Raw genomic sequence first — 12,714 nt, 5'->3', positions numbered from 1 at the left:
TATACTATTTGTATCTGGCTGGTTTTGGTATCATTAAAAGTTTAAATCTTAAAGAAGATAATTTCAAATTCAAGTTAGGAAAATGTGTGATTTTTATTTATTTTTTGTACTGTCAAGATGAGTGAATCTAATGAAGAAATTCTATACATTTTAAATTTTTATTACAAAAAAAGTAAATTGAAAAAAATAATTAAAAAAAAAAAAAAAGCAGCGAAAACCGCGAAAAAAATTTGCGATGTTTATGGACCTAGTGCAGTGTCTGTGAGAGGAGCACAAATTTGGTTTAAGCGTTTTCAATCCGGAAATTTTGATGTCAAAGATGCACGTCGCTCTGGTCGCCCTATTACGGATAAAATAGATGCAATTTTTTTTTAAATGTAGCAAGATCGGCATTTCAGTAGTTACGACGTAGCTGAAGAACTGGGAATTGACCACAAATCAGTTCTGGCGCATTTGAAAAAACGGGGTACACAAAAAAGCTCGATGTTTAGGTACCTCACGAGCTCACTGAAAGAGACCTAATGAACCGTGTACTCATTTGTGATTCTTTATTACGACCTAATGAAACCGAACCATTTTTGAAGAAGCTGATAACTGGTGACGAAAAGTGGATCAGGTACGACAAGAACGTGCGAAAAAGGTCGTGGTCAAAGGACGGTTAGCTTCACAGACTGTGGCAAAAACCGGGTTAACTCGCAACAAGATGATGCTGTGTGTGTGGTGGGATTGGAAAGGGCATTATGAGCTGTTATCAACAGGCAGGACCATCGATTCTGAACTCTACTGCGAACAACTGATGAGATTAAAGCAAGAAGGTGTGGTTTTTCATCATGATAACGCCAGAACTCACACATCATTAGCCACTCAGCAAAGATTAAGAGAGCTTGACTGGGAGGTGTTAATGCATCCGCCGTATAGTCCTGACCTTCAGATTTCCACCTGTTTCGGTCTCTTCAGAACTCTTTAGTCAGGGTCAAGTTAACATCACGAGAGGACTGCCAAAACCAATTGTCACGGTATTTTGATCAGAAGCCCCAAAATTTTTATAGCAATGGGATCATATCCCTACCTACAAGATGGCAAAAAGTTATCGAACATGGTAATGGTACCTACATACTTTAGTTAAATGTAAATAAATTATATTAAAAAATGTTGTGAATTTTCTTAAAAAATGCGAAGAATGTTTTTCCCCAACCTATTATATTAAAACTATGATTATATTAATCACAAAACAAGCTTACTGTCTAAAACTGCCCATCTTTTAATTAACGGCAGAATTGATGGAGTCATCGTCGGACTCAAAATGTCAGGCTGTCCGCCACGCGTCCACAATTAACAGCAGTCCACATGTGGGTCAAGTACCTCGCGACTACTCCTCGGAGCGACGGGTAATTCGTTGTGGAGAGCAGTCAGCATGAGCACGTCAGCTAATAGGTATCGTTGAAAACGTTTTCATTGCGCGTGTGGAGTGTGTGCTTGATCTGTGTCAATTATTCTCTTTCATTGGTTGTTTTGTGAAATATTTTCAACGTTTTGCGATGAGTGCTCTCTAAGTGAGCCGTTGATATTTTATTATAATGTCTCGAAAAGATTGTTGATGAAAATTGCCGTGTACACAAGACGAATTAGTTACAGGGAAGCGAGAGTTTTTTAGTTTGGTCTAGGAGTAATATCAGTTAAAACAGTTATTTTTCAGAACATGGTCCCCTAGATTCCCGGATAGAAACAAAGCCGCAGAGTTAATAGCTTTGCTTTCTCTATAAAATATTTTTTTTTGTGTTGCAGGCTTAGAATATCATCACCCCATCTGTTCCTGTAGATGCTGTATAGTGAACAAGGGGCTTAACGGAGAATGACAGAAGTTTTCCGCATGACAGCGCAGTGTAGCAGTTGTAATCTCGCACGGGTAGAAAACGCCTATTTTTTAAGGAAAACTGTCATGCGTTCCGGCTCGAAGGTGCGATAACTATTATACAATGCAACCGTGACTTCGATCTCGTATGGAAAGTGGTGTCATTGGGTTGTCATGTTCATTAAGTCATTCGTCCTGTCCCTTAGACTCACAATGGAGAAGTTCTCTTTATCGCAAATGACAGCTTAAAATCTTTTTATTTTTTTATTGCCTAGATGTGTGGACGAGCTCACAGCCCACCTGGTTGTTAAGCGGTTACCGGAGCCCACAGACATCTACAACGTAAATGCGTTACCCACCATGAGATATAAGTTCTAAGGTGTCAGTACAGTTACAACGGCTGTCTCACCCTTCATACTGAAACTCAGTATGAAGGGTACTGCTTCACGGTAGAAATAGGCAGGGCGGTGGTACCTACCCGTGCGGACTCAAGTGGTCCTACTACCAGTAAATCGATGTGTACACGTTTTTAAACCGAATTCACTATACGTAATTCTTCCGGAAAGACGTTCAGCTTGAACCTTGCAGGATTCAGTATAAGCTCACCTTATCCCTGATCTCCTGGCGCATCTTCTCTCGCTCTTCCTCCATCTTGCGGTGCTTCTCCTTGCGCCGCTCCTCAGCCTCGCGGATGGCTTCTTGCCGCTCACGTTCGGCTTCTTCTTCCTTTTCCTTATCGTCGCTGTCATCGCCGTCACCGCCGACTGCGCCTATGGACAAATAATGATCTTGTTTTAATTTCATCTATATATATAAATGAATTGCTGTTCGTTAGTCTCGCCGCCAGCCGTTGTAACTATAATGAGACCTTAGAACTCATATCTCAAGGTGGGTGGCGCATTTACGTTGTAGATGTCTATGGGCTCCAATAACTATTTAACACTAGGTGGGCTGTGAGCTCATCCACACAGCAGCAATAAAAAAATTAAAGTAAAGATAAGTATTGGAGATGGATATGTATTGGGACAACTCACGTGAGACATGAGACACATGTGAGAGCATCGCCATGAAAACATTCCTTTCCGCTGAGCAACCTAACAGAATTACTAAGCAGATTCGCTTCGATCCGGTTTCATCCGGTTTGCGGCGGTTTCAAGATGGCTGCCGCCATTCAAAAATCTATTACACGTCAATCTGAGCATTTGTCAGCGCGCGCCAGAAGTGTCCCGATACACGCATTTGGTACACACGGCGAGTGGAGTGTATTCGATATTATGTTTTGTTACTAGGAGACAGTTATATGCGATGCTCGATACATAGTTTTAGAAATATGTACCAGTACTGTGAAAAGCAGTCCTATTGATAAAAATGTGTTTTGTAAATTCAATTATTAATACTAAAATATAATTTTTATTGATAACATTTTATTATTATTATGTATAAAAGCATATTTTCTATTAGTTCCCGTTATGTTGTTATACTGGCTCAGATAATAGAGCTTCTGAATACTAACCCGATTTTTTTTTCAAAATATTTTATTTTCAAAAGCAAGCTAAAACAATACAATGATTGGAGTCTCCTTTTAAGCGTGCAAGCCTGTACTAGGAGACTCCAAGACTTTTTATGATTGAAGGATTACTGGTGGCCCGGAAGCCTTTCCAGTTTCACCAGGACAGGTGGGCGAGCAAAGGCTCAGTCAGGAGGGACCCGATTAAAACTAAGCGGTATAAGACATGAATGTCGCTTTGAGATATCATGTTACAGTTAGATCGCATGTATAACAATGGATTTTAATTCATTAATTATAGTGCTAATGTAAATGTCATCTAGATAAAGCGTTAAAAATGAAATATTCTTGAAAAAATAACTGGATAGCTCGGTGTGTACTATAAGTATAAAATGTTCGATGAAATACTAATTTTACATGAAGCCCTTCATTTAGTTTTATTGTAATTGCATAATAAAACTGTGGGTTCAATCAAATTCGAATCACAAAAACCTTTTGCAAATTTAAATTCTATTCGGTAAGCGGTTGTACCCGGTCTAATCCGGTTTCGTTCAGTTCAGCGAACCAACATGGCGACCGGCTTTCAATCTATTTCATGTCAACGTGTACATTGACTATGCAAAATGTCAGGCGAAGCGTTAACTATCGGTTTTAGTCTGAAACAGTTTTCTAAAGTTGTGGTTTTGATTTTATAAATTGCATCATAATATTAAACAGATTTATTGTGGCTTTGTCGGACTATTCTCTTGCGATCAAAGAAAACTATGCTTTTTTATTTCCCTTGTAGGCAGTTGATCGTACCGATCGTCTGATGGTAAGTGATTACCGTCGCCCATGGACTTCTGAAATGCCAGGGGTATTGCCAAGGCATTACCTACCGAAAGCCAAGCCGCTACCTATCAAGCCAAGCCGCTATCTACCTATTTGCCACCAGCTGGACTTGGAGACAGGGTGATTAAACATAGGTGAAAAAAATCTTAATAAAATTTTTTTATTAAGATTTTTTATTTATTATTTAATTAAGAAATTTATTAAGTGGTAAAAAACCTACTGTATCCGAGTAACTATTAAGGAACCTTTTAAAATACACACGGGAAGAGGAATATTAATATACTATTTTAGCTCAACACACAGTCAAATTATAAAAATGTAGAAAAAATGCTCTCGGGTTGTCCAACGTTATTCGTGAATACACTATATCGGATTTTTGTTTTTTTTTTGTTTTTTTTTATTGCTTAGGTGTGTGGACGAGCTCACAGCCCACCTGGTGTTAAGTGGTTACTGGAGCCCATAGACATCTACAACGTAAATGTGCCACCCACCTTGAGATATAAGTTTTAAAGTCTCAACTATAGTTACAACGGCTGCCCCACCCTTCAAACCGAAACGCATTACTGCTTCACGGCAGAAATAGGCGGGGTGGTGGTACCCACCAACCAGCACGGACTCACAAGAGGTCCTACCACTAGTAAAATGAGAAGTTGAGAACATGCGATACGTGCCTAGTGAGGGTGACGGTATTCTTCTACTCTATTATTTTTACATTTTTAAAACACGTACACTATTGTTTATGTCACCTCTTTGTCGATTTTAAAAAAATATATATATGTCGGCACACGTCAGGGATGGCTGAGCAGTAGGTTCCGCCATCGCTCGTATTCGATTGAACTCAGTTTAGTCAATAAAACTTTTCAATAATAATTATTGAAACTCAACACACACAACTTTCATAATGACAGGGTAAACCGACAGTTTCGTTGCACATACCGACAGACCGACTGACTGACTGACTGACCGTCAGAGACTTACTGTCTGAGACGGACGGAATGAATGTCTGACACGGAATGCACGACTCTGTCCACGTACCGCCATTTTATACTGTGGCGTTACGGAGTCTACCCTTCATTTTGTGATATTTATCAAAACAACATTTCATCATTTAAAATAATAATCAAAACCACCGTCTTAATATTACTAAAAGTTGTTATCCACGACATATATATAAAAAGTGATTAATAATGCTAGTGTTCTCGCAATTATAAACTATTATATTCAATCGTTGTAACTGATACCCATAAATTATGTTCATATATTATGTTATGTTATTGGCTTTTCCTGAAAAGAAAATTGCTAATAGTAAAAAAGATCATCAATAGTATGTAAACAAAAAAAAAGTGAGAAAAGAAAGATAGCCGGTTGCCAAACAGACGAGAATATGAAACTTAACTTTTTTGTCTGTATTTATATATAGATATAACTGTTTTACTCATCAAGCGACATGAATATTAAATTTCTAAAACACATTCTTCAGTGGTCGGTAGCAGTCGGTAATAAAACGTAAGGCTCCCCTATAAAGACACCCAACAATGCCGAAAACCCGACCTGTCTAATGGCGGAATTAAATGAATTCCAACACCGATGATGCTTTTACAATTCAATTTCAGCGGCGCCTGTTCAATAACCGATCTTATTATGAAAAAGGCACTCGCCATTCAAATCTAATTGTCGATCTGAACTCAAAGATGCCATGAGCAGAATATTCTATTTTTTTTACTGGAAAATTGAAATTTTTTCTTGCGTGTCGTAGAATTAATTTAAAATTTTGTGAAGTGCATTGACCCGACTTCTCCAGAACGTAAGAGATATTGATTGTGCAAATGTTTGCAGTGTAAAATAAATAAATTGAAATATATTTTTAAGCTATTGCATAGATTTTATCGCGGGCTTTGAGCGCGGCGACCGAATCAAGAAATTCCGTAACGAAAACAACCTCTCCGCCTACCATGTAGCTCGCGTTCAACACATTCACACGTTGCGCTTGTGTAGTGTTTGTGAATAAGCGCGCGGCGTGACGTCGCACTGCATGCGTATCATGAAAAGTCTGCCCATCTCTCTCTCGCGCGGTCTAGCTTATGAGTGTGAAGGGGACAGTTAATGTTTTGCTTTAGTTAATGTATATAAATATAGCGTGGTCTTATTTTATTATTGTTTTAATATTAAATTATTATTGTCTAATTATAATTGCATAAGTTGATAAAAAATGCTATGCAATAGCTTTACCGTGACAGTTCCCAAGTGCCACACGTGTTTATTTTACCGGTCCTTCTACATACTTACTTCAGTTATTGTTTACGCATTTTGGTAAAAAATTAGATTCAAGAAATCCCCAAACTAATCTGCAAGTGCATTATTAAGTGTTAACAACATATTGCAGCATGTGTGTGTCGCAGTACATACACGCTCAAGTTTCAAGAGCCCATAGACATTAGAAAGTGAATGGTATCGCCCAGCTTGAGGTTTAATGTGGAATCTTCAGTGGTATATACCAATAATTCTTGCCAGAATCAGGTATGATGATGGTATCTATGCATGCGGCTCGACCATGCTCTTTGAGATCGGTTAATCTTAGTGGGAAATTAAAGAAAGGACAATTTTCAGATGGAGAAATTTCTTGAGGATCGGATATTGCTGCAAGAAATGAGATTGACGATACGATTGCCAAACTCATTTCTTGTGACTAGAGTAGATTGGGATGGCATATCCGTACCCAGCGAAGATAAGCCGGATGTATTATTATCAGCGTGCGATCCTTTGAGCTTCGCATGTAACACACAAGGTAAAGGTGTTTCCGATACAGTTTACAACTTTATGGTAAATGTTGCATATTTACTGGATGGCTTTTTTGAATGTTATATAACTAGCACCAAATGACATTTAAAATTATTCTTATTACCGCCTACCAATCGGATCTAGAATGAATATATTTCCAAATGAGATTTAAAAAGACTCAGTGTTGGACTGTGCATGAAGTCAGTCAGTCCATGGAATGGGCTATGTTAGGCATTTCTTTTCGGGATAGAATGCGCAATACTGATATCCGCAGAAGAACTGGTTTGACTGACATAGTCAAAGAGATTGCTCGGAAAAAGTGGAAGTGGGTCGGCCACATAATATGCCGTCGCACTGTCAATCGGTGGGGCACAAAAGTACTGAAGTGGAGACCTCGTACTGGACGTCGTAACGTGGGCAGACAGCCAACGAGGTGGACCGGTGACCTGGTCAAAGTGGTTGGTAGAGACTGGATGAGAAAGGCAAGAGACCGAAGAGAATGGGGTGCATTCGAAGAGACCTACACTCAGCATTGGGTGGACACGTGTTGAAGAAGGGAGTGGTGAACTTGGCTGTTTCTTTTGTTTTCTTGACGTCCATGAGTGACGACAACTGCTCACCACCAGGTCAAGCTCGTCTACAATGACATGAAGACATGCATGCGTGACATGTGAAAATGCTATCTACATAAGTATTGTACATATGTACATGATGTAGGAACGCTCGGCACGCGATTGAAGCCAGTATAAGGCTTCTACGTGTAATTTAATTTCTATCTAGACCTATATTCAATTTTATGTACGTTAGCCTAGAAACTTCGATTCGCTAACTTCGCTTCTCAATATAGTTCTTTTAATGAGTAATAATAAACCATTCTAGGTCTACAGATAATTGCGGAACTTTACAGTATAACATAGATTCTAAGGGTTTTTTTTACAAATGTCGAGGTGCTTTGTAGGGTTGCTGATATATCCATTAAGGGAACGTCACCCTTGAGATATGAATGAGGCCATAATCTCATTTTCATTTTGTTTTCATAAGTGGATGATGTCCAGTTAGTGATAAGTGGTTACCGAAGCGCAAAGACGTCAGGACATTAATGCCGTCACTTACCTTGAGATAAGAGGTCTATCTGTCAACACCTCAAATTGGAAGTCAGATATTCTTCACGACAACAAGTATGGCAGGACTATGTTACATAATCTAGTACATAAAAAAAGCGTATCATAATGAATAAAGAAAATATTATACATCTTTCGAGTTTCATTTTTTTATTTTTTTTTTATTGCCTCTGTATATTATTTATTTATAACGATGTTAATATTCCATGAAAATAAAATAAAAAAATACATATATATGTATGTATTTAACAATGGCGTCTGTCGGAGGCTGTGAGCGCCGATGTAGTCACACACAGTAGCCGTGTAAGTTTCGGAATATTATGATTTTGTTTTTTTTAATGTAGGAGACATATTTTGCGTGTATTAAATAAAGTAGAGACAACATACGTTACGCTGTAATGGCGGTGTCATATTAAATCTGATTTCAATAACAACGTTGATGTCGGGTCGCGTATCGCGTGTCGCGTCAAGTTACGCTCCAATTAATTTCACGACTTTGTTTGTTTGTTATTAACAGCAAAATTGATAATAACATCTTTTATATCTTACTTTATGATTTGTTTACCGTTTCGTAATCTTTTATTTTATATGCGTGCAGATGAATCTAAGAGCAGTTTGGTGGTAAGCGACCAATCTGGTGCTATGCGATTATTGTATTATATTGACACTGTAAAGTTGATGTCGAGCATGTATTTGCCATTGTTACTGTCAGCCTAGAACTCATGAATATTTCGGGGAGGTATAGGAAATATGTTGGTGCCTATCGGAGTGGGTCTTTGTGAAATAGAACTAAAAATTCCAACTAATATCTTAAGATCGGTGACAGTATTCGGGATGTGATACCTTTGTGGCACTTAACCTTAGTAATTAGGAAAGCAATGCCTATTCGATGTATGTTCAATTCAGTTTGATTGTTTTCATGGCTTAATACGTTAAAATATTGTTTTTCTCTGGATCCATCTTACCAACAGCATCTGCCGAATTATGGCAATATGGCAAGGATATATACATATCGACGCTTGAAAGGCAAACGTGACTAAGCGACAATAATTACTTTGTACATAAATGATAGGCAATACCCATATTCGATGCGCAAAAAAAATTTATTTCTAATCATTTCAATCCTACAGCTACTAGCTAGATTCTACTGAAGCTAGATTCGTTGAAATAAATTTCGTTTTCAGGTATTTCAACTTTAAATTAGTCTACTGTAAAGTTCAGGCATTGTCGCTTAGTCACGTTTGCCGTTCAAGCGTCGATATGTTTTGTTCTTGCTTCTTATGTGATACAAAATGTATGATATTTAGCTAATATGTCATAAAATAATAATAAAATTATTAAACTTTTACAATCGTCTTCTAGTTAATAACATCAAATGTTATCTTTTACAATTAAGGTGAACATGGTTCGTAAAAATGGAAAGTGGGCGAGTGAATTTGAACGATACAACATTTATTGTTCGATTTTTATACCAAAATATTTGATTAGATTTACAAATCAGCCCGGCAGATGACGCTGCGGTTGGTATCTAGGTTATTTATCTTTCCTAGAAATATTTTATATGGCAAAACAACGTTTGCAATACTAGTTGGCCCCCAGCTAGTATTGCATATAATAAAATAGAATACAAATACACTAATACCGCTAGAGGATTCTTACATTATCAAATCGAAATAGGTTCTTTTGTAAATTATGGGTCAGATGATGTTTGTACATCTTTGTATTCGAAGAAAGATAATAACAGAATAATGTAATACCTTTTTCTTTACCTATGGGACGACCCGGATGATGTCTGGGCAGTGGATATGGCGCACGAGAGGAGCGATTTAATAAAATATACCTTATGGGATATTATTTCACTAAGTAATAATATTTTTATTGCATATATGCGTGAACGAGCTCAGAGGTCATCTGGTGTTAAGTGGTTACCGAAGCCCATAGACATCTACAACATAAATGCCGCTACCCACCTTGAGATATAAGTTCTAAGGTCTCAATATTACAACAGCTGTCCCACCCTTCAAGCCGAAACGCGTTACTGCTTCACGGCAGAAACCGGCAGGGTGGTGGTACCTACCCGTGTGGACTCACAAGAGGTCCTACCATCAGTAATTACGGAAATTATACTTTTGCGGATTTGATTTAAGTACGTATTTCATTAGAAAAAATGGTACCCGCCTGGGATCCGAACACCGGTACATCGCTTAACACGAATGCACCGCACCTCTTATCCTTCAGGCCACGACGACTTCAAATAATTGAGTAATTAATATATTGAGCATTGATTATAGTGTTTTAAACCCACATATTCTGGGCGGAATGAGATCAAAGTAATTGATAACTAAACTTCATTTCTGAGTGTGTATGGATTTATTTAACCATTAAAAATAAGATAATGTCTAGTATTTTTCATACAAAAATGTAGTTAAGCCGTATTGTATAATATGTTGTATTTAAATATCCAATTATTTTAATGTACTCAGTATCGGCGGCAGATGACAATGCATCAAACAGTAAGTCTTTTTCATCAACACGCTCCCTCTTATGGAGTATGTTACATACTAACTCCCCGGAGCCAAAAGGGTCGTACATAATCAGGGTTAGGTCAGTCTGTCACGCGCCCTTATCACTTACGTGAGTCGTTTGTGTCACTATGAAAAGTGTATATTAGTGCCATATACACCCTGCTTACATCAAAGCTGTTGATCTTTTATTCACAAAGAAAATCCTTGATGAAAATTATGTTAGCAGAGAACTTATCTTTATTAAAATTGTTCAAGGGCAGTTTCGGGAACGGGTTGAATTGAAATGAAAAGGATATTAACTTCGCATGTTAATTATCAAATATAACGTTGAAATTTCATCTAAATGACACAAAAAGCCCTAAAATCTTTTGTAAGAGAGATATTATTGACACTAAGCAAACGGGTCCCAATGACACATAGTCATAATTCAAAAGTTAACAGGGATGTTAATTTAGTTTAGTTCATTCAATCGCTATTTTGTGAAATACAATTATTGATTTTTTTAACTGTCAATAAAATCTAAAATTAAAAACTATCATTTGTTAAATTTGATCTGAATCTAACGGTAATATTTGTCCACTACATACATACATGTCATCAATCATTCTATATTAGTGACTGAATTACGATAAGCATGCTTACATGTTTATTTTAGCTCCTAGATTAAACAAAATGATTTTGACCTTTGTATAAATAGCGTGCGATAAAAATAAAGACCAGGTGCAAGGTGAATGTACGACGCTTTAAAGTTATTTTACGTTATTAAAAGTTTAGTTGGCACCGCTCAAATTAACTTTAAAATAATCCAAGATTTATTTCAAGACTAGCTGACCCGGCAGACTTCGTAGTGCATTCATCTATAAATAAAAGACCTAAGATTTTGTATAAAATAAACTTAAAACAAACAAAATGAATCCGTCCGATGAGGGACACATCAAAGGGAACACAAAATTATTCTTTTTATTTAATTCCAAGCATTTTCATATTTATCCATCCACCTTTTAAACCTTTTCTGGAATTAGCCAAATCGGTCGAGCCATTCTCGAGTTTTAGCGAGACTAACGAACAGAAATTCATTTTTATATATAGAGATTTAAATGCAAGATTTAAAATATTATTGGAACACTTGGTTTTTGTCGAATTTATTTTTGTCTCTAATAAATACTGCAACACATCGAGATATAATAGCGCAATAGTAACTGCGCAAATCCACACAATGATACATTGTTTGCGTTTGCTGTCTATTGTTAGTTGGATCAATATATATTTTACTACACATTACACATCTTTTTTTATTTTTTTTTTATTGCTTAGATGTGTGGACGAGCTCACGGCCCACCTGGTGTTAAGTGGTGACTGGAGCCCATAGACATCTACAACGTAAATGCGCCACACACCTTGATATATAGTTCTAAGGTCTCAGTATAGTCACAACGGCTGCCCCACCCTTCAAACCGAAACGCATTACTGCTTCACGGCAGAAATAGGCGGGGCGGTGGTACCTACCCGTGCGGACTCACAAGAGGTCCTACCACCAGTAATTACGCAAATTATAATTTTGCGGGTTTGATTTTTACTGCACGATGTTATTCCTTCACCGTGGAAGTCAATCGTGAACATTTGTTGAGTACGTATTTCATTAGAAAAATTGGTACCCGCCAGCGAGATTCGAACACCGGTGCATCGCTCGATACGAATGCACCGGACGTCTTATCCTTTGGGCCACGACGACTTCAAACTGCTGCTTTTGTAAAATTATTTGAGGAGTTCCGTTTGTGAGGTTCTTGTCTGAATGTTTGATAATTTATGTGTAATATTAATAGTATTATTATTATTATTTTTTTATTAATAATCGCGCTACGTTAACTGTTCCCGTGCTAAATTCGTAAAGAATTTGTGTTACAGGTACCAGATAACGAAAATGAATGTAAGTTTTATTATGAGGAAAATATAGATGTAATTAATACGGTGTGCCGCAATGTAATCTATCTTAGTCTTCATTATTGTCACTAAAGAAGGTATCCTGTTTATCAGAATGTATATTTGATAAACTATGATGCATGATGTTACCACATAGCTTTATTCCAACGCCTTGCCTTA

The 12,714-nt window shown here is 37.3% G+C and overlaps 1 protein-coding gene across 1 annotated transcript in view; it reads right to left on the bottom strand.

Moving 5' to 3' along the window:
• Nucleotides 1-12,714, bottom strand: part of cpx (synaptic transmission protein complexin) — a 182,593-nt gene that overhangs the window by 25,372 nt on the left and 144,507 nt on the right. The window contains 1 exon segment of the mRNA XM_089738903.1: nucleotides 2,459-2,622. Coding sequence (XP_089595029.1) covers nucleotides 2,459-2,622 — 164 coding nt within the window.

This window comes from Bombyx mandarina, chromosome 26 (genome assembly GCF_030267445.1).
Source record: "Bombyx mandarina strain Sakado chromosome 26, ASM3026744v2".
Lineage (NCBI taxonomy): Eukaryota > Metazoa > Arthropoda > Insecta > Lepidoptera > Bombycidae > Bombyx > Bombyx mandarina.
This window is presented reverse-complemented; position numbering and strand designations above follow the sequence as displayed.